Source organism: Diadema setosum, chromosome 5, assembly GCF_964275005.1.
Source record: "Diadema setosum chromosome 5, eeDiaSeto1, whole genome shotgun sequence".
Taxonomy (NCBI): Eukaryota; Metazoa; Echinodermata; class Echinoidea; order Diadematoida; family Diadematidae; genus Diadema; species Diadema setosum.
This window is the reverse complement of record NC_092689.1, coordinates 14535741-14559471: the sequence shown is the minus strand read 5'-3', so window position 1 is coordinate 14559471 and position 23731 is coordinate 14535741. Positions and strand designations below refer to the sequence as shown.

The window sequence follows — 23731 nt, the reverse complement described above, 5'->3', positions numbered from 1 at the left end:
TCCCACACCCTCCCCTCCCCCCTCGCTCGCTCCGCTCGCTCGGGTTCAGTCGCGTTCATGATATAAAATATACTGCAATCTTAAACAAGTGGGACTGTTTCACGTCGTTAAAACATGCATCAAATTGCACCATTTGCAAAATCAAAATGTAAAAAGTTCTCACCGTGGGAGGGGGGAAACCCCCCTCACACACCCTCCCCTACCCCCTCGCTCGCTCCGCTCGCTCAGGTTCAGTCGCGTTCATGATATTCAGTGAAAAGAATTAATACAAGAAGTGTATTGGAATTATACCATTTTATAGGCAAATTGTTCAATGATAATCTACTCTAAAATATACTGCAATCTTAAACAAGTGGGACTCTTTCACGTCGTTAAAACACGCAAATACATGCATCAAATTGCACCATTTGCAAAATCAAAATGTAAAAAGTTCTCACCGTGGGAGGGGGGAAACCCCCCTCCGACACCCTCCCCTACCCCCTCGCTCGCTCCGCTCGCTCGGGTTCAGTCGCGTTCATGATATTCAGTGAAAAGAATTAATACAAAAAGTGTATTTGAATTATACGATTTTATAGGCAAATTGTTCAATGATAATCTACTCTAAAATATACTGCAATCTTAAACAAGTGGGACTGTTTCACGTCGTTAAAACACGCAAATACATGCATCAAATTGCACCATTTGCAAAATCAAAATGTAAAAAGTTCTCACCGTGGGAGGGGGGAAACCCCCCTCCCACACCCTCCCCTACCCCCTCGCTCGCTCCGCTCGCTCGGGTTCAGTTGCGTTCATGATATTCAGTGAAAAGAATATTTGAATTATACCATTTTATAGGCAAATTGTTCAATAATAATCTACACTAAAATATACTGCTATCTTAAACAAGTGGGACTGTTTCACGTCGATAAAACGCGCAAAAACATGCATCAAATTGCACCATTTGCAACATCAAAATGCAAAAAGTTCTTATCGTGGGAGGGGGGACACCCCCCTCCCACACCCTCCCCTCCCCCCTCGCTCGCTCCGCTCGCTCGGGTTCAGTAGCGTTCATGATATTCAGTGAAAAGAATTAATACAAGCAGTGTATCTATACCCTTTTAGGCAAATTGTTCAATAATAATCTACATCAAAATAAACTGCTACCATAAACAAGTGGGACTGTTTCACGTCGATAAAACGCGCAAAAACATGCATCAAATTGCACCATTTACAACATCCAAATGCAAAAAAGTTCTTACCGTGGGAGGGGGGACACCCCCCTCCCACACCCTCCCCCCCTCGCTCGCTCCGCTCGCTCGGGCTCGGTCGCTTCGCTCCCTCGCAGACTAACCGCCCCCCCTAAGATGAAATCCTGGCTACGCCGTTGCCTACATATCTTATTTCGGAGGATGAGATAGAACAGGACACTGTTTAGTAAAGCTGTTCGTGAAGTTACCCATGACTTTACGAACGACTGGAATATAAAGCGCGCTATACACTTACGTGTGCCAATTACTTTTTCCTTACGTTTTAACAAAGTACGACTTTATGTCAATATTTCATCAACATTGGGGAAAACACACTTTCAACTAAAAACGTGTGTTAACATTAAAAAAATGATTATTATCATCTACAAATTTCATTTTAGGGCGGTGAGTTGGCTCAGTCGGTAGCGAGTCTGCCTCACGATCACGCGGCCCGGGTTCGAACCCGAGTCTGGACTGAGCAATGTTGTGTGTAAGCATAACGTCCCCTCTAGCAAGAGGCAAAAACACTCTGTCCCTCGGATAGGACATGAAATGGAGGTCCGGTGTAACAACTCATGCACGTAAAAGATCCCGCTTCATTCATTCATCGCAAAGAGCAGGGTGTTCAACCCGGTTAAGTAGTCCCACCACACAATCCAACAGTTACTGGACCCCATGGAAGACCAGCTTAACGTAGCTGAATATGGGCTATCCAGCCATCTTCTTAGATGGAAATGAACAAACAAACAAACAAAATTTCAACTTTAGCTATTGAGATTAGGAAACTAACTTGGCTTGCCATTAAGTCGTTCATAAAGTCGTGCGTAACTTTACAAACGGCTTTATGAAACAGGGCCCTGGATAAATTTATCAATTGGGAGGGCGGAACAGTAACTTTTCACATCTAAATCGTTGCCAATTTCATATTGAGTTATACTGTTAGCAATTGAAAAATAAAAATGGTATTTGAAAAATCTTCAACTCGAACAATCATTATTGAACAAGAGAAGACTCATGTGATTGAGTATTCAAAAAAAATAAAATGGTAAATCCAATTCAACATTTTAAATTATTGTTACTCCTGAATCTTTTGTGATTGATAAAACGTAACACTCAACTTTTTTTTTATTTAACATTAACAATGATTAAAAAATGTTGGACTTAACATTTCATTTTTTGATAGCTGAACAATGAAATGGTGCACCCAACATTTTCAGTGTTGAATTTAATATTTACAAAAGGTTCTAGGTGTAACAACATTTAATACGTCGTATTTACTGCTGGTATTTCATTTTCAGAGTGCACTAAATTGGCCTACGCTTCTTTAAAATCACAAATAAGTCAGTGGAGCTTGTTCCACAACGTAAACATGGCCCACACTATACAGACATAAAACGGACATCGACAAGGAACATATTCGTGAGACTTCTGAATGCATTAGCTATCAAAGACCAGTTTAAGTATAAATGAAACCCAGAAATACATGTTGATTCAGTGAATGCAGCAATATTAGTAGAATACATCAGTGAAAATCAGTATAATACGTGTTGAAGAAAAATCGGACAATCCGTTCAAAAGTTATGAACTTTTGAAGTTTGGGTGACGAGACTGCTCGATCAAAAGACTACTATGATTCATGACATCACATGTGCACTACTATTCAATGATGATGATAATAATAATATGAATTTATATTTCGCTAAATCCACTCTGTGGAGTGCTCAAAGTACATACACACTAATTATTACCCCGGTCTCTGGATACATTATTTCCCGCCAGCACTGACAGTGCAGCTCACCATGAAAAATATAGATATGGAAAACTGAATATATTTTCACTTTTCTAGGATAAGGAAAGAGCACTTGCCCTTAACGTAGTCAGTTAAAGGGAATGTAAACCCAAAGAGCAATGTGGATTGAGTGAAAACAGCAACATTAGTAGAACACATCAGTGAAAGTTTGAAGAAAATCGGACAATCGATGCAAAAGTTATGAATCTTTAAAGTTTTGGTATTGGAACCGCTGGATGAGGAGACTACTAGAGGTTATGACGTATGAGTGGACAACAATATAAAGAAAATATAAAGAAAATTCCACAAAAAATTAATTTTTCATGAAAATTACAAATTCCATCATCCTGATACCGACATATGTTAGGGTATAGCAATATTCCCCCTGCTTTCTGAAAGTGGTTAGTCAAGTACTTTTTCATAATACTAGAAAAGTGAATTTTTTGTTGAATTTCCCTTACATTTTCTTTGTATTGTTGGCCACTCATACGTCATAACCTATAGTAGTCTCCTCATCCAGCGGTTCCACCACCAAAACTTTAAAAATTCATAACTTTTGCATCGATTGTCAGATTTTCCTCAAACATTCACTGATTTGTTCTGCTAATGTTGCTGCTTTCACTCAATCCACATTGCTCTTTGGGTTTGCGTTTCCTTTAAAGGTGAAGGAAACGTGTACTTTTCATATGACTTGATATTTTATGGAATTTCTTTATATTTTTATATCATATTTCATAATCATGTGATGTCATGATCTGTAGTAGTTTTCTGAGGTCCACGGACTATCCGTCTTTCCTCAAACTTTTAATGATGTCTTCTACTAATATTCCTGCATTCACTCAATCCATATATTATAATATTTTGGGGTGAGTTCCCCTTTGATGATATTTATTGTGATACAGTATCTCTTTTATCATTGCTTGTAAGCATCTTTGAATTTTCTCGCGTCTTTTAGAATTAAGCAACTTTACCCCAAGCAAGAAGTATACGTAATAAGCAAAATACGTTGCAAGTTCACAGATTTCATGGGATGATGGAAAATTACAGAAAAAAAAATATAGTTTTTTTTTTTTTTTTTTAATTGCCTTGATTGATCTTCTTCCAGGTCTTCAACATTTGCCGGTTGTTTCGCAGTGCAGTACTTCGGAAAAGAAATTAATTGATACGAACCCTGTTAATTTGTTTCTTTTTGTTTTAATTTACTGTTTCTAACACTATTGTGTAGAGTGCGATCAACCAGGATTTATTTCCTACGACGGACGCTGTCTCCGCTTCCAAGAGATGCCAGATGACTTTAAGGGCCACTGCGAGGTAAGTTACAGAACAGTAATGTCATTTTCTGTATAATATCCCAGAAGCATCTCCAGATCACCGCTATTCCAATGGACAGTGCCGTGATAATTACCCCGGCATTGCAATGTAGCCATTTGCACACCTGTGATTTTTGAGAAAGACACATCCATTAGGGCCGATAAAATGCCTTGACCAGACACACAGGTACGGCACAACATTTCGAGCAGAAAGTCTTTTGAGTTTGAAGTTTGAAGTTTGCAGTTTGAAGTTTATTTGAACAATTTGTAGAGACCCCTTTCGGAGTATAAGAAATTTACAATGTCTTTGTAACAGTAAAATACAACAAACATGATGTTAACATCACTACATACATGTATGAACAAATATAATAATCATAAAGTACATTGAAAACACGATGCAAAGGGATGCCTGACACAAAAAGGACATCAAGGTACCCATGTACACCCATATGTGTGAATATACTGTGGCGGCCCCCCGCTTCTACTTCGTCGTCCATGCCGTTGTTCTCCTCGTTCATCATTATTGGAGGATCGGAAGTGACACCTATACCATCTTTGACTAGTGTTGTATCGTGTTCTGTCTTGTGTTGTCGTTTGTCAGGATTCATCGTGTAATCAGGCCGCGTGTAAGATTGTTAAGTCCCGAGCGGAAAGACTTTAACTAATCTTTGAAGGTAATTCTCGTAATATAACAGGGGGCACTATCCACCAAATGAATACAGTAAGTTCGTTTCGATCAAAATATATGATCTTGAAGTAAAGGGAAATCTGAATGCGTAAGATGTTTCAGAGGTTGTATACCGCAATGTTTGTAACTTAATCACACTAATGAAAAGTCAGAAGAGATTTGTCTTTGAATTCAAAGTGAAATAACACTAAACATCAATTTATTAACTCATCTTTACAAACCAATTTATCGCCACTGTTACATCATATACAGAATTAAACTACCTCTATGGAATACTCATCATACTATAAAATCCTGTCTTTCTATATCTTAAGTTATTATGGGGGCTAAATTATTCTTTGAGCTATAATTATAAAAGACCGCTCTCAGCGGTTGACTTTGTTCCTTACATTGGACTATGTCAGTCAGCAGACCGCTTATTGGGTTGTTTACACCTTGACCGCTCACGGCGGTAACCCCATCCCCTTCTGATTTTCACACTGAAATTTGCCCTTTATATACGCTTATTGCGGACGTAGTAGGAAACCCCTACTACGCGGATCGCGATCCGCGTAGAATGCGTGCACTTACCCGAAAATGGCGATCCGTGCCAATTTTGTCCTATTTAGATGACGTAAAATTGCCTTTATCTTAAAATATAACTTTAGACCTGATGTATGATATACATCATTGGAAAGAAAATACAATTTTTATCAATATCATGTAGATTATCCTTATTCTTATTGTCCGCGCAATCAATAATAAGCCGAAAAGGTGAAAATATCCGAGAAACACAACGTATTACAATTCACTTCAGTGCACATTCTCCGCGGACACGAATCCCTGCATAACCGTACACTTATGACATTAAAATCTCAAATTTCGAAGTTACTACACACTAACATACGAAAACATACATATATCTCCGAAGTCATAACAAAAATGCCGTTGACTGATATCATTTACCTCTCTTCAAATTCTACTATTTCATTATAATAACAATTTTAGACATTTAAGAGTACGTTTGACGGATCCAAATGCAGCTCGTATGTAAATGAGTTTCATTCCGGAAACAATCATGAATGAACAATACGCGCTGCGCGTAGTGCTCAAGTACTGTACAGTATTCATTTGCCGTCTAACGCTTGTCATATCAACATGGAGCCGTCAATTCATCCTAAATCCAGCTATCTAACTACAAGAATTTATATAGGGATGCTCCTCATTCGGTTAGATTACAGATATATAACAATTGATTTCTAAGGATGGCCAGAAAGACTCGCTATATAGGTCTACACGTCGACTGCACCGACTGCACTAAGGGAATGCCTATAGATGCATCAACAGTCAACGGTACGTGATCACGCATAGCTTACATCAGTATTCATCCTGTACAAATAACACTTGCTGCATTTAAAGGTAAGGAGTATCTGAATACTAGCAGGCCTGAAATCAGACGTGGGGCGCTACACTGCCCCCTCCTCCATAAAAATGCGTCCTCGCATTTCTTAAACATGCATATTAACGGATTCTACATTCTCGAGTATACTCAATTTTGCGTCAAATGGTCATTCATAACAACGATGAAAGTTTAAGAAAATGTCAAAACGAACTTATTTATTTAAAAAGGTAACTGGCATTTACGAGAATCTATAGATGCTTCTCTTCACTGAATTGAGAAATATTTATACGATCATATGTACAGGTGTTATCATCAACATCATTGGCATCCGCCAATGCATTCATCATCAATATCAGCACTTGCAATCATCAACATTCAAACTGGAGCTGCGAAAAGTAGCATCTGTGTCTGCCCGTAAATATAACCACGTGTGCCATCTTACAAAGAAGACACGTTTTGATAAAACTTCAACTGTTTTCACGAAAGAGCAATACTCAAGAAACTTACAATAAGTAGAACCTACCCAATAAACATTGACCAGTGGCGTTACAATGTTTTTATATATGATACGATTTCATTGAAGAGAGAGAAGTAAGAAAGATGGAGAAGGAATAGGAAGATATTAAGAGAATTAAGACAGTCAACATATGCATGAGATTCAACACGATAATATCAATGATGCGATTTCATTGAAGAGAGAGAAGTAAGAAAGATGGAGAAGGAATAGGAAGCTATTAAGAGAATTAAGACAGTCGACATATGCACGAGATTCAACACGATAATATCAATGATGCGATTTCATTGAAGAGAGAGAAGTAAGAAAGATGGAGAAGGAATAGGAAGATATTAAGAGAATTAAGACAGTCAACATATGCATGAGATTCAACACGATAATATCAATGATGCGATTTCATTGAAGAGAGAGAAGTAAGAAAGATGGAGAAGGAATAGGAAGATATTAAGAGAATTAAGACAGTCGACATATGCATGAGATTCAACACGATAATAAGATCATCGCCGGTATCATGCACTCCGTCGCTTCTCTAGGATCGCGAGGTCCCTTGCTTCGCTTCCGCCCTTTTAGAAACTTGATAGGAGTACCGGGTATAGAAGCTCCCGTCCGGCAGGTGTAGGGTCTCCACTGTCCGGCTAATGCCTTCTCCCGATCCCAGCGCTTGGTAGTACATATGGGATTCGGCTTGGCGGTGATATCCCGACCCTCTAGCAGATGACTGGCACACACGCCTACAGCGGTCCATTATATCTTGAATCCTTTCCTCTTCTTCCACGTGTTTGGTCTGGGTAGACGCGTCCGTCCCTTGGTCAAATGACCCAGCTTGAGTGCTAACCGTGCTGAATGAGTCTGTGGAAATGTCGTCTACGGTACATTCTGCTGCCTGTTCGGGAGGCGCCAAAGAGAGTGTGTCCTCCTCTGGAACAGCTGGGTCGACGTGGACTTCCATTTCCGTGGGTTGGACTTGGGGAGGGGTGGTTGGAGAATGACCGGGGGAACTTGGTCGGGGCGGGGGTGTCTCCTTTTCGGGCTGTGTTGATGTCCGTTCGACGACACGTGGGGGTGATGGACTTAGGGATCTGATGACGGGTCGTCGATGAGGGGGCAGGGGTCTCGTGGGCTTTCTCCTCATATTAGAGAGGTCCGGTGTAGTCAGACGTCTGATGTGGCGTCGAACGGTGGGGTGAAAGGGAGGGGGCGGAAATCTGGAACTCGACGGCGCGGAATGTGGTCTTTCTTCGGTCGTTGCAGGGCTTCGGACCCTCCTTCTGGGCTCAAATGCTCCATGTCGTGACGATTCATGGGCTCTAATAACCTCCCGATTCTTCGTCTTATAGGTGCAATACCGGCAATTCCAGTACGGCATAATTGCTCTCGGTGGGCTCATCTTAGGTCGCATCTATAAAGAAAACAAAATTTACACAAATCCAGCGTAACAGGAGAATACGCACTCCATTTTGGATTCTAGCTGTTTGCCATAATGAATACTTTTAATTAAAAACCATTCCTAGTCCTTTCACTTAGAATTAGAAGTAGTTTGGAGGTTTTCTCTGTCTTTTCGGATAACGAGGGGGGCTGCAGGTTTCATCATTGATTTGGGGAACTTCTTCAACCTCTACACTAGAACCTTGGACCTGGGAACCACATGTTTGCCCTGAAGTTACACGTTCCTCTATCAAATCATGTACCCAGTCGTCGGGTATGGGTCCATCGTACGGCTTTGTCCTGTCAAAGTGTACTATCTTCGGTCTAGAACGAGGGGTGGCCTGAAGCCTGTACGTGACGTCAGACAGTTTAGTCACTATTTTGTAGGGTCCGTCCCATCCATAGGATAACTTAGGGCTGACACCCTTCTTCCTTAGATCATTTTTTAACCAGACGTAACCTCCGGGTTCGTATGAAGTTCCAGCTGTCCTCTTGTCATAGTTCCGCTTTTGCCGTCTGAGATTTCTTGCGTTGTTGGACATTACTTTCGAGTAGATATTTCCCATTCTACTTCGTAGTTCTTTGGCATAATCAGTCTCTTCGTCGTGGTTTGGCGAGTCAAGAGAGAGATCTGAGGGATGAAGTACTTCTCTTCCAAACATCATCATGTTTGGGCTTTCTTTCGTCGTCTCGTGCTCTGTACTTCGATAAGCTGCTGTTGCGAAGGGAACATGTCTATCCCAGTCACGTTGATGCTTCTCAGGATCCAACATTGTGACTAGCATGTTCAGCAAAGTTCTGTTAAATCTTTCCACCATTCCATCAGACTTCGGGTTAAATGGCGTGGTTCTCGTCTTCTTTATTCCCAACAATTTGCAGACTTCCTTGAACAACTTGGATTCAAACTGTCTTCCCTGATCAGTGTGAATCTCCATCGGAATCCCGTATCTGCAAATAAATTCTTCAACTAGTATCCGCGCAATTGTACTTGCAGTTTCATCAGGCATCGCATAAGCTTCGACATATTTAGTGTAGTAGTCTCCTATGACTAACACATATCTATTTCCGTCGTCAGTTTCTGGGAGAGGTCCGAGAATATCGAGCGCAATTCGCTCCATTGGGCTTCCACTAAGCCTTTGCTGAAGGGGTGCTCTTCTCTTCTTACTTGGGCCTTTGCGTCGGGCACACGCCGAGCATTTCCGTATGAACGACCTCACGTCGGCCTTCATCCCTACCCAGTAATATCTCCGTTGAACACTCTTCAACGTCTTTGTCGTTCCTAAATGAGCTGCTAAGGAACCTGCGTGTAGTTCTTTCAGAACTTCTTCTATTTTCTCTTTTGGCAACACCAGTCGCCACCGCACTTCCCTTCCATCTTCGGACTCCCATTTCCGATACAGAATTCCTTGTCGAATTTCCAATTGCTCCCAATGTTCAAGTAACACTTTACTCTTGAAGGACCACGAGGAAGCTTCTCCCTTCGTTGGTCTAGTACCCTTCTTCACAGCTTCAAATACTGGTCTGATGTTTGCATCTTCTAGTTGGGTTTGTCTCACTTCTGCCTTCTCGGTGTCATTTGTCATCTGAATGACACAAGTGTGACTTGTGTGTTCCTCATCTAACACACATTCAGATTCTCTTCCACATTGGCGACAGGGTTTCCTTGACAGGGCATCTGCGTTCCCATGACTCCTGCCTGCTCGGTGGACTATCTCAATGTCATATGCAGCGATTACCTCGAGCCATCGTGCAAGTTGACCTTCTGGTTGCTTGAAGTTTATGAGCCAACGTAATGCTCCGTGATCTGTTCGAACTCTAACATGTCTTCCGTAGAGATATTGCTTGAAGTGTTTGAGATATGTGACTACAGCTAGAAGTTCCCTTCGAGTTACACAGTAATTTCGTTCTGCCTTGCTCAGAACTTTGCTACCGTACGCAATGACTCTTTCCTTTCCGTCTTGCACTTGAGAAAGAACTCCACCTATTCCTTCCTTGCTGGCATCCGTATCCAGGACGAACTCTCCTTCGGGACTAGGGTATGCCAGGATCGGTGCAGTTATCAATCTTCGTTTAAGTTCATCAAATGCGGCCTGGCAGACAGGACTCCATACGAACTGTCCGGCACGACCCTTCTCTGTCAGTTGATGAAGCGGCTTAGCGACACCTGCAAAGCCTTCTACGAAGCGTCTATAGTAAGATGCAAGACCTAAGAAACTTCTAACTTCTTTCACATTCCTAGGTGTGGGCCAAGATTTGACTGCTTCTATCTTCTCGTCTTGGGTTGAAACGCCTTCGTTTGACACCACGTGTCCGAGGTAGGATACTTGAGTCTTGAATAAGTGACATTTTCTTGGCTTTAACTTCAAGTTTGCTTGTCGTAGTCGGTGAAATACCTGTCGCAGTCGGCTGATTTCTTCTGGTATTGACTTTCCAAAGATGATCAAATCGTCTAAGTAGACCAGAAGTGTTTCCCAATGCAGTCCTGCGAGTACTTTGTCCATTAGTCTTTCAAAGGTTGCGGGGGCGTTGCAGAGACCAAATGGCATTACATTCCAAGTGTACAATCCATTATCTGCTAAGAACGCTGACTTTGCTTTAGCATCTTCGTCTAGTCCTACTTGCCAGTATCCACTAGCCAGGTCTAGTGTTGAAAACCACTGTGCTCCAGACAGTGCGTCTAAAGTTTCGTCGATTCGAGGTAGGGGGTAAGCATCTTTAACTGTAGCTGCGTTGAGGTGCCTGTAATCGACACAGAATCTCTGAGTTCCATCTTTCTTCTTTACCAGTACTATATTTGAAGCCCATGGACTGTCGGTTGGTTCTATGAGACCTTTCTTCAACAACTCTTGAACTTGCTTCTTAATTTCATCTCTCTGTCCTAGTGGATGCTTACGTGGTCTCTGTTTGATTGGTCGCTGTGTTCCTGTGTCAATCTTGTGCTGAACAATATCAGTTCTTCCAATGTCACTGTCTGATCGTGAAAAGACGTCTTCAAATTCAATGAGCAAACTCACCACATCTTGGTGGTACTGGCTTGGTATGTCTTCCGTACTTCTTTCAAGTAAGTCCATCAAATGATCAGGTATCTCCCTATCTTTGAGTGGAGAATCTTCTAGTTCTTCTTTTACATCATCTTCATCTACAAGCGTCATCGATGCAATGGGGGTATTCTTCTGGATGACCTTGTTTGAGTTCGAGGGATTAAATATCCTAACTGGCACTAATTCTTCTTGCGTCCTAATTAGTGTTCTAGCTACTAGTAATCCTTTCTTTGACAACTGATTTCTAGCTGTTCCAGACTCTATTAATCCGAGCGTTTCAGGTTTGATTCTTTCGTTGATTGTACCAAGAATTACCATTTCATGACCAGCTGGTATTGTGCTTGTTTCAACTGCCTGTATACGGCAGAAGAATGCTTCACCATCTTCCTTCTTACAATCGACCGCTCCCCAGTGAGTGGTTAGTTGAAACGCACTTAGATCTAATTTGGCTCCCATGTCTGTTAAGTTATCTAGACCAATGATTCCATCATTACTGACATCTGCTACCAACATTTTCCTCTTACCCTTATTTGGACCGATAGTTAACTCAAAACAAGCTTGACCATATATCGGTAAGTGAGAGCCGTCAGCTAATTTAGCTGATTTATTTACACTTCCTAATGGCGGTCTATTGTCTTGACTGATACTTTCGTACACTCTTCTAGACACATACGAGTCGGTAGCTCCGGTATCCACCAGAAATTTGTATTCTTTCCCGTAAATTACTGCAGGGACAAAAAGACCTTCAACGCTTGGATCAATACTGGGAACATAGCTAGTTTTGTTTGAACTGCTAGAAGCATGTGTTTCGGGGGCCTCATCTAATTTATTCCATCTGGCCGCACCATGGCCCTGTGGGGCGACCATCGGTCGTTTAGCTGTCCATGATGTTCTCGTCCTTGAGGCTGAGGAGGCAGCCTGTCTTGATTTCTGTTATTCTGCTGAAAGTCGATCATTCTCTGTCGGCAATCTCTTCTGAAGTGTCCTTTCTTGTTGCAGTAGAAACACTGGGCATCGGCTTTTGTTGTGTGACTGCTAACTTCAGAATTGTTCTGTCGGGGCTGATTTGGGCTTTGTGCCAGTTTTTGTTCGATTCTCTTCACAGCTTGGTCGACTGCTTTGTCAACTGACTTGTTGATCAACTGTTCGATATTTTGTTGAGCTGGGGACTCTGTTCCAGAGTTTAGTACGCGATTGTGTGTGTTTCGTTTCCATCCACTGCGGTGCATCTCAGTTTGAAGAAATGTTTCAGTAGTGATTGCTGCTTGGATCATTTCATCGAGTGTTTCAGCCTTTGCGTGGAAAATGCCTGTTCTTATGTCTTGGTTGATGATCGCATCAGCGAAATGAATTTTCGCCAATCTGTCGACACCTTTGGTATCGAAGTCTGGGTATGCCCGGCTTGTCAATTCTCGAATACTTCTTCCGAGTTCCTGTAGAGATTCATTTTGACGTCGTTTGCGGTTTCTCAGCTCGAGAAGATAACTTTCTGCCTGCTTCGCAGAAGAAAATCTTGTGGACAGTCTCCTTTTGATTTCTTCATAGCTCCATTTTGCATTTCTTTGTTCTTCAAGAAGTCGTAGAGGGGGTCCTCTCAGACTTGCTGCGAGGTATCTTGCCGCTTCATCATCTGACCACGCATTAATCTCACGGCATGTGTCGAAGTGAGACACATATTCCTTCCAGTCTGAATTTCCGTCATGTTTGTCGGGCATAATCTTCGGTCGATGGTTGATTTGTTCTTGCATTTTCTTCTGAGGGCTTTCTCGAGTGTTAGGTGTCTCAAGTTCTTTGATGCGTTGGTTATCTTCGTAGAATGATTCGTCTCTTCTTAGTTCATTGACAGTTCTCTCTTGACCTGTTTGGCGATTTGCTTCGTGTTCTTTACTTTGTTTTGTCGGACTTGCATTTTGCAAGTAGAGTGAGGTTATCTTGCTTCCTTTCTGGTTGAAAATGACCTCACTGTCAGTACTTGGCAACTGATCTGACATTTCTTCTGTAGTAGTTGAGGAGCCAGCACGTCTTCTCGTTCTTCTTTTGTCAGATTTTTCGGATGACTTGAGCATCATTTCTGCCATCAATTTGGTTAGCTGATCTAGTTGGAGCAAAATCTCTTGCTGAATATCTTTTTGTTTCTTCTTTGAACTTCGTCTTGAGGAACGTGAACCAGATGACTCTTCTGACGAGGATTCACGTTTATCTTCTCTCTTTTTCCCTTTTATCTTCATCCCACTCCTGACACCAAACGTGTGGCGGCTCCCCGCTTCTACTTCGTCGTCCATGCCGTTGTTCTCCTCGTTCATCATTATTGGAGGATCGGAAGTGACACCTATACCATCTTTGACTAGTGTTGTATCGTGTTCTGTCTTGTGTTGTCGTTTGTCAGGATTCATCGTGTAATCAGGCCGCGTGTAAGATTGTTAAGTCCCGAGCGGAAAGACTTTAACTAATCTTTGAAGGTAATTCTCGTAATATAACAGGGGGCACTATCCACCAAATGAATACAGTAAGTTCGTTTCGATCAAAATATATGATCTTGAAGTAAAGGGAAATCTGAATGCGTAAGATGTTTCAGAGGTTGTATACCGCAATGTTTGTAACTTAATCACACTAATGAAAAGTCAGAAGAGATTTGTCTTTGAATTCAAAGTGAAATAACACTAAACATCAATTTATTAACTCATCTTTACAAACCAATTTATCGCCACTGTTACATCATATACAGAATTAAACTACCTCTATGGAATACTCATCATACTATAAAATCCTGTCTTTCTATATCTTAAGTTATTATGGGGGCTAAATTATTCTTTGAGCTATAATTATAAAAGACCGCTCTCAGCGGTTGACTTTGTTCCTTACATTGGACTATGTCAGTCAGCAGACCGCTTATTGGGTTGTTTACACCTTGACCGCTCACGGCGGTAACCCCATCCCCTTCTGATTTTCACACTGAAATTTGCCCTTTATATACGCTTATTGCGGACGTAGTAGGAAACCCCTACTACGCGGATCGCGATCCGCGTAGAATGCGTGCACTTACCCGAAAATGGCGATCCGTGCCAATTTTGTCCTATTTAGATGACGTAAAATTGCCTTTATCTTAAAATATAACTTTAGACCTGATGTATGATATACATCATTGGAAAGAAAATACAATTTTTATCAATATCATGTAGATTATCCTTATTCTTATTGTCCGCGCAATCAATAATAAGCCGAAAAGGTGAAAATATCCGAGAAACACAACGTATTACAATTCACTTCAGTGCACATTCTCCGCGGACACGAATCCCTGCATAACCGTACACTTATGACATTAAAATCTCAAATTTCGAAGTTACTACACACTAACATACGAAAACATACATATATCTCCGAAGTCATAACAAAAATGCCGTTGACTGATATCATTTACCTCTCTTCAAATTCTACTATTTCATTATAATAACAATTTTAGACATTTAAGAGTACGTTTGACGGATCCAAATGCAGCTCGTATGTAAATGAGTTTCATTCCGGAAACAATCATGAATGAACAATACGCGCTGCGCGTAGTGCTCAAGTACTGTACAGTATTCATTTGCCGTCTAACGCTTGTCATATCAACATGGAGCCGTCAATTCATCCTAAATCCAGCTATCTAACTACAAGAATTTATATAGGGATGCTCCTCATTCGGTTAGATTACAGATATATAACAATTGATTTCTAAGGATGGCCAGAAAGACTCGCTATATAGGTCTACACGTCGACTGCACCGACTGCACTAAGGGAATGCCTATAGATGCATCTACAGTCAACGGTACGTGATCACGCATAGCTTACATCAGTATTCATCCTGTACAAATAACACTTGCTGCATTTAAAGGTAAGGAGTATCTGAATACTAGCAGGCCTGAAATCAGACGTGGGGCGCTACAATACTTTAGCATACATAAAACATGTATTTATATAATTATGCATGTACACACATACAACAAAATTTCCAGGTCCAGAAGACCTTGCTGTAACAAGCTACCTCTGTAGTTCTGTAGTGAACCATATTTTTAAACAGTCGTGTGAAAAGAAAAGGTTAATCCTATCCATTTTACAGCCGTTATCAAAACTTACACAGTCACGCACACACACATACACACACACACACACACACACACACACACACATATATATATATATATATATGCAAAGAACTAACAAATGTGTCTCCTTCTTGGAAATTCCTTCACTGCCTCCCCCCCCCCAAAAAAAAAAAATGATCAGTGGTCAGTGACATGTACATGCGTGTGATTCCAAATTTTGATCATCAGACCCGTAGCCAACGTGTTATGCCCTGTAAATTGCCGCTGTTAAAGACCATCAGTAATACAAAGCATGTAATCATTTCATGCTTCCAATAAGAGTTAATCTTCAAACACTTTGATCTTTTCTTAAAAGCCACCGCAAAAATGATTTTTGTTGCCAAAGTCACAAGCAAAGGGTCTGAACATATTGGTTACGTTATATGAGCTTTTCTGAAAGGAGACGTTTCTCCAAACGTATGAATAGTAACTGTATAAAGACGAGTAAATCTAGTATCAGTGGAAAATCAAACGCTCTGTTCGACATTCTTGATATGAAAAAAAAAATGCTTTTACCTGAATGGTTACTGGTCAGTAATGACAAAATGTATGACAAAATGTCAGTCATTACCTGTGCATCATATATATATGTGAAACAGACAAAGGAAAAGCTGACCAAAAATGAATGATAAATAGTGAAAACTTTGAGCAAAGAAAACGGGTTTCCATTGGGAAGTATTATTCATTATTTAGTATTATGTATGTCGTATATGTATATATATATATATATATATATATATATATATATATATATATATATGTATATATATATATATGTGTGTGTGTGTGTGTGTGTGTGTGTGTGTGTGTGTGTAGAAATTATTTTAACTTATACCAGTGCACAATTTCTTATGCCAGTATATAAGGTCTTATAACCCATAATGCCTTGTACCAGTATTTCCCACTGTATGCCTCTGTGAATACAATGTGTGCAGAGATGCCGAAGAGCGGGTGGAATTTTGGCTTCACCAGACGACCAGAGTAGCTCGACGTCACTGCGCCTGTTCCCTCTCTTGTACGGCGTGGAGAGGTCTTGGCTAGGCCTCCATGACTTGGTGGAGGAAGGAAAATACCAGACGATGTCTCTTCGAAGGTATTTACGAATATGAATTTTTTAGTATCATTTCTTGTCTCTACATTATAGTAATTTCACAGCATCATATGCGTCCTGCCAATCTTGATTGCTGATTAGAAAAAGCAAATCAAAAATGATGTAATGCCGTACATGAAAGGATTTGTTCAGGCAATGGATCGGATGGTGGTAAAATAAAGAGCATCATGTCGGATTATCGTTGCAATTCCCTCCCCGATCCCCTGCCTATATAGAGATATGGACATTTTTATGGTCATGTTTGTCAAGCCCACTGTATGCTATATCTTCATCAATGTTATATGTACGGGAAAAACAAACAAACCAGAATCTTGTCCGAAAATGGAAGCAAAGGCTAGATCATTGTGTATCGTTTTGTTTTGTAAAAGTCAGAAAGTGGTTAAGCCAGCCAAATGATATCATGTCATCATGAAATCAAACATTATAACATGAGTAAAGACTAGTTGACAGGCACTTAAATGAAATCGAAGAATGTTAATGTTTCACACTAAAAGGATGATTTTCTGGCAGACTCGACGAAGAGTAAGACCTTACTGAATGGAAAGGACATGCAACGGCCGAAAAGGTGCATTTCTTAACCTTTTTTTTTGTCTCAATATTTTCCAGTAAGAAGTTTTATGAATTAATCAATTTGATATATCGTGATATAGCAAAGTTATGAGCAAATTAGACGCCCTTCTTTCTTTCAGTCTTGACTTTTCTTCTTGGGCGAAGTCACAGCCACACACCACGGCCGGATTCGACTGCGTCAGTGTAGGACCTCATGGATGGGAATCGAAGTGCTGCTACGAGAGTCTACCCGCCATTTGCGAATCAAGTGAGCAAAAACACTCATCTAAATCTCATTGAAAAACTATACAATTCATATTCTATTTCATAATAGGAAATGTCGTGAAATAAGGAACCATTTGAGGTATTGTTGTATAACACGTCCTTCATAGAATTATTTTTAAGGTGGCCGCGTCAGTGTTGTTACTTCTCCACTAGAGGCTCCAGCCATCATCATAATTACCTTGGCATTTTCAGGTGCTAATACGTTAATACACCCTGGTCTAGAGGCACTGGCGTAGCCGGGGGGGGGGGGGGGGGCGATGGGGGCGGTCGCCCCCCCCCCCCTAAGATTTGGACCGGGGATTTGGGAGGCGGAAAAGAAATGCGTGTATACTGTATGCATGCACATGAAGCGGGTCTCCTTTGCAACCTTTCATCAAATAAGATATTTTTTTGAATATTTCACTCAAAGTGTGCACCAGATCGTTGAATTTCAATTCAAAATATGCAAAATCTCTCGTGTTTGGGAGGGGGTATCCACCTCCCAAACCCTCCCCCTCTGTGCCTCTTTCCCTATAGCTTAGTACACTTTTTAGATTTACAAAAAATCATGAATAATTCTGAGTGCACAAGACTTATCACTTATATTCCGAAAACTCAAGGTTCCCTCATGTATAAGGGGAATTTCCCCTTTTAATCGACCCTTTCCTCCCTCATTCCCCCCCCCCATCGGTTTTTTGTTGTTGTTGTTGTTGTGATTTCCCAAATGTTGATTCCATCAAATATGCGTATACGAGATATCTCAATTTCAACCTTAAAAAGGCAAAAGCTCCATCGGAAGGGAAGGATGGAGATAACACTCGCCCAAGCCTTCTCCCTGCTCGCCCCCCCCCCCCCGCCATGCATAGAAGTAGACTGTGGCTATACCCAGATCGTTTTATTTCAATTCTAAAAACGCAAAAGCTTCGCGAGCGGGAGGGGGAATACCCCTTCCCCTATAAGCTCTACCTCACTAGACTTTATACATACACACAGATGGTGCACATTCGGAATAAGAGCTAAATTCAGTGATTTTAACACTTCGATGAAAAAGTATTGCACCAAAAATTTGCACCAGATCGCTGAATTTCAGGTCTGAGAACGCAAAATCACCTTCGTGTGGGAGGGGATATGCCCCTATCTACACCCTCGTGTGCATGCTTTTTCTGTTTGATTGCTGAACAGACAGCGTTCATGATATTCAGTGTAAGAATTAATACAAGAAGATTATTTAATATGATACCATTTTATAGGCAAATTGTTAAATAATAATCTACACTAAAATATACTGCAACCTTAAACAACAGTGGGACTGTTTCAACTCGTTAAAACACGCAAAAAACATGCATCAAATTGCACCATTTGCAACATCAAAATGCAAAAAGTTCTCACCGTGGCCCCCCCCCCCCCCTCTCACACCCTGATCCCCTCCCCCTTCGCTCGCTCCGCTCGCTCGGGTTCAGTCGCGTTCATGATATTCAGTGAAAAGAATTCATACAAGAAGCGTATTTAAATAATACCATTTTAAAGGCAAATGTTCAATAATAATCTACATCAAAATATACTGCTACCTTAAACAAGTAGGGCTGTTTCAACTCGTAAACACGCAAAAACATGCATCAAATTGCACCATTTGCAACATCAAAATGCAAAAAGTTCTCACCGTGGGAGGGGGGACACCCCCCTCACACACCCTCCCCTCCCCCTCGCTCGCTCCGCTCGCTCGGGTTCAGTCGCGTACATGATATTCAGTGAAAAGAATTAATACAAGAAGTGTATCGAAATTATATCATATTATAGGCAAATTGTTCAATGATAATCTACATCAAAGTATACTGCAACCTTCAACTAGTGAGGCTGTTTCAACTCGTTAAAACACGCAAAAACATGCATCAAATCGCACCATTTGCAACATCAAAATGCAAAAAGTTCTCACCGTGGGAGGGGAGACACCCCCTCCCACACCCTCCCCTCCCCCCTCGCTCGCTCCGCTTGCTCGGGTTCAGTCTCGTTCATGATATTCAGTGAAAAAAATTAATACATGTAACAAGAAATGTATTTAAAACATACCGTTTTATAGGCAAATTGTTCAATAATAATCTACATCAAAATAAAATGCTACCTTAAACAAGTGGGACTGTTTCACGTCGATAAAACGCGCAAAAACATGCATCAAATTGCACCATTTGCAACATCAAAATGCAAAAAGTTCTTACCGTGGGAGGGGGGACACCCCCCTCCCACACCCTCCCCCCCCCCCCCTCGCTCGCTCCGCTCGCTCGGGCTCGGTCGCTTCGCTCCCTCGCAGACTAACCACCCCCCCCCCCCCCAAGATGAAATCCTGGCTACGCCGTTGTCTAGAGGGACATCTTCCGTATTTTTTAAAGACCAACAAACCAAACCAACCACCGACCAAACATTTTGTCTAAAGCAGTAGGTTTTTGGCGCATTCGAACTCCGGGATCAGATCTAAAAGTCAAGGATCTCATCCGCTGTTACCGCAATACTCCTATTATGTCCATTTTCATGTCTGTGCGAAAGTGTGTTCAGTTGAGTAGTATGAAGTTACGGTTGTTCCACATTGTTCTTTCCACCAGGATGTAAACGAGGCTATTCTGAGCACTCTGGTACGTGCTTCAAGTTCCAAGACGTATCAAGAAGCTGGCAGGCCCAAGAAAAGGTTTGCATGGAAATTAATCCCGAAGCTTTTTTTTTCAGTTTTTTTTTCGTTTTGTTTTTTTTTTTTTTACTAGAGATGTGTCAACAGAGAATTGTTCTAAATCGAACACGCTGGTACACAGTCACCAAATTGCTACATTAACTCTTTATGTGCCCAGGTGTAGATAGTAAATCTCCTGTGTGCCACATTATCATGATTATTCTGAGACAGCAACGTAGTCATGCTTCGGGAAACATTCTTTTTTTTCAAATCTATGTAACTCTTACAGATTTGTGTTACCCTGGACATGCAATGAGCAAAGTTGTAGAGAAAATGTCAAGATTTGCTTTGATGTTAATTGTAATATGACAAATCTTTTTTTTTCTTTCAAATGATTAGTAGCTTCATTAATGTAAAAGCATGACTTTTGTACACAAAACAGCGATAGAAACTTAGAATTTACTCTCAACTCAAGTAGGAAACACCGCTTCAAAGTCAATCACCACATGAAATGGCAGCTACAAGTATCAAGAATAGAATCACGAGAAACGCTTTCCTTGCACTGTGGCATTTGACGATATATCGATCGGTTTGGGCGGGTTTGTGTGTTTAAGCAGAATATATGACGTTAATTGGCACGCCGCGCCGTCGAGTCAGGCGTGCGAACGTGGCACATAAAGAGTTAATAGAGCAGAATGACCAGTTCACGAAATGAACGTAGGTTCCGTGCACCGAGATGTCCAGCCTACCTGTTGAGCACAACATGCCAGACATTTTTAGGCAATACTGCGCCTGACCTAATACGTTTGCGGGGATGGCTGTAAATCAATTTGTAATTTTGAAGAAGTTTCGCTCTTATATCGAAACGCCGTATTCAACGAATATAAATGGGCATTTAAAGAAACGGCCTCCCCGCTGTCCCCGCTGCGCCCACCTATATCCAAATCGATATTCGAATTCGCTCGTTTTGTGTGCAGATGTGGTGTTCATAGGTATGTGCTCAAAGACGCTTTGGGAAACAAACTTTTGAATAAATACCACTCTCAATACAAGCGACGAATTTTGCAAAGTTTGATCAAGATTTCGACTAATGTCTAAAATTTTAACTAAAATCCGTGTCGACTCCCAGTACAGCACTGTCCGGAATTTTACAGAAAGTTACAGACTTTCACCGAAAATCTATGTCAAACCAAACAGATGTCAATAGACAATACTTAATGCGCCCTGAGAAGATGAAGTTAAACAGTCACTGATTTTGCCCTTTGATGCCCTGTTCTATCACCGTCACTTCTAGGACGAATGCATAGTTTGCAAAACTTAGCATTTCCCTCGTATACTTCCTGCCATCACGTCCCAGAAACCATAATTATATCTGTGGCCTTGCTCTGAATCTTACAATCAGCATGTATACTATTCATTGTTTCATAATGAAGTTAGGGTAAAAAAAAAATGAATTATGTTCCTCATATTGTGTAAGTGCTTGTTTTGGATGCAGAATTTTCAAAATGAAAATGAAATGACAAAATGATCGGTGATCTATAACACTGAAACTGGCACTACACTCATATAACGGGGAACGGGATATGTTGTTAATAATATCCAGTCGGGAGTATTGTATTAGGACTTTTGTTTGCTTGTTTGTTTGTTTGGTTTTTGGTGGGTTTTTTTTTTTTTTGTTTTTTTTTTGTTTGTTTTTTTTGGAAACCCTTCATAGTACAGTATTGTGAACAGACACTCATGATTAAATTGTTTCTCTTTAGGAATGTCGCAAAGACGGTGCGTCCCTGGCGCCAGTCAATAGTGCTGGCGATCTTCGTGCCCTCCAATCTTTCCTCGTCTCTGGGGGTCATTCCCATGAACGCGTTTACTTTGGCCTACACGACCTCATTGAAGAAGGGCAGTTTATGTCTCCATCACTCGACAGGTGAGAAAATGACGGGTGCCAAACGAACACCAACTTTCAAATCATTGTAACGACGCAGAACGATCAACTTCACGTCGGCATATCTTAAATAATAAAATTCATGAAAAAAAAGTAATCTTTTGGGACGGGTGAAAGCTTTTCTTGAAATCAAGTCATGAACGATAACAATAAGCCACTTCGGAGTCAGGTCAAGTGCACATTGGTAAATATGGTCTTTCTTTTTTTTTGAGTTGTTTAGGCACTTCGCTCGTTTTCAAAGCGACATGGTGCATAAGATTGCCTATGAAATTTATTGTGTTCAAACAAAGAATGCTTGTACATACCTCACGTGACCAGGATGGTACGTCAGTAGACCATTTCTGTAATATACTACAATTCATGTTCATTCATTTCATTCACCTGCCCCCCTCCTTTATGTCTGTTAAGCAGGAATTCACTTAGTTGTTGCTAATAGGTGGGGCAAGCCTCAGGAAAAGCTTTGTGGTTGTTTAAGGCAAGTTTTGTGAACAGAACATACCTAAAATTTGAATACATTTCCATAATGGTCTGTTTTGGGTGAACAACAATCCACTCTCTGCACCTTATATTCCCGAATCCAGTCTGACGTTCTTCTCATGGATCGGTGGGAGAACGCCGTCTGCGAGCAGTGATGACTGTGGTGTCCTGAACAGGTTTGGCATGTACATGGGATGCTGCTACCGAAAGCGCCCAGCCGTCTGCAGCATGCCGGCCCGCCAAGTTGGATAGAAGAGAAGACGGTGATAACCCAAACGTATTTTCATTTGTGTGTGTGCACGAAAAACAGAAGTGTTACATAATGTACCAACTCACTCCATAATCTTATGTTTCCCCACCTTTTATGTGAGAGACTAGTCCTGAGATTTCAAACAAATAAAATATTTCATGTGCTTAATCAATACCACCATGCCCGGAGGGCTTGCGTGGGATTAATTTTCAAATTATTGATTACTGAATATCCAGCTTTGAGATGGGGAAATGATTATCTACGGCTACGGTCACAACCCCCAAAATCAGCCTGTTCGGCGACCGGTTGGCGAGTTTTCAGTCAATTTCTGTCGGGCATCGACAGGGCACCACTAATTTTTTTAGGTCGGTCGCAGCTGAAGGTTTATCATGGAGTTAACAGCGGCGATCGACTAGTTTTCCTTCGCCGCCCAAAGTACGCTCGGTGTTCGAGCAGTAACCGCCCGATCGTTCCATCGCCAGTGGGGCATCACATGGTGACTGCTCGGATTCTGCGCGGCTAATATCCCCCTATATCTCGCAAAGATTTTACCTAAATTCGACAGGTGGCCGACGGGAAATCAACAGGGCGTCGCACGGGCATCGCTCGGGTTTTACAGCCAGATCGCCAGCTCAAAAGAAAAACTGCCTGGCGGTGCCGAAATTTCATCGGAGACCGAGCAGGCTGCCAATCGGTCGGTCGCTGCTCTGAGTTGTGACCGTAGCCTACCTCTGTATGCGTCAACGATGAACATATTCATATCAACTCACGTCTCATTTCTTTCTACATTTTGTCTCTCTTTCTTTAGGGCTTTGCGTTCACCATAAACTCATGTTTTCCAGAGCCTTCAACCTGATCAGATCTCATCAGTTGCAACCCCCCCCCCCCCCAGCCCCAACCTTGGACAGACAGTGACCTGTCCAATCGACAAAGCGATAGAAGTGCATGCAACACCGTCTGACCGTGGATGCATATTCATGTATA

At 41.3% G+C, this 23731-nt stretch overlaps 1 protein-coding gene across 2 annotated transcripts; it reads left to right on the top strand.

Annotated features, from left to right (window-relative positions):
* The first annotated feature begins 4244 nt into the window (after positions 1-4244).
* LOC140229120 (regenerating islet-derived protein 3-gamma-like) lies at positions 4245-23703 on the top strand. 2 transcript variants are annotated; one of them, XM_072309386.1, is made up of 7 exons: positions 4245-4326; positions 16434-16591; positions 17299-17426; positions 20017-20099; positions 21839-22002; positions 22602-22760; positions 23556-23703. In XM_072309386.1, exons 1-6 carry the CDS (start codon positions 4297-4299, stop codon positions 22747-22749), a joined length of 711 nt encoding a protein of 236 aa, XP_072165487.1. In that variant the 5' UTR covers positions 4245-4296; the 3' UTR covers positions 22750-22760; positions 23556-23703. The 2 variants fall into 2 exon arrangements, with proteins under 2 accessions (XP_072165487.1, XP_072165488.1); XM_072309387.1 differs by lacking the exon at positions 4245-4326 and adding an exon at positions 14947-15182.
* The last annotated feature ends 28 nt before the right edge of the window (positions 23704-23731 follow it).

Coding starts and splice junctions, on each gene's coding strand:
- LOC140229120 (XM_072309386.1), top strand. CDS start 4,297: ATGCCAGATGACTTTAAGGGCCACTGCGAG. Junction 16,592..17,298: donor CAGACGATGTCTCTTCGAAG/GTATTTACGAAT, acceptor TCTTTCTTTCAG/TCTTGACTTTTCTTCTTGGG. Junction 20,100..21,838: donor GCTGGCAGGCCCAAGAAAAG/GTTTGCATGGAA, acceptor GTTTCTCTTTAG/GAATGTCGCAAAGACGGTGC.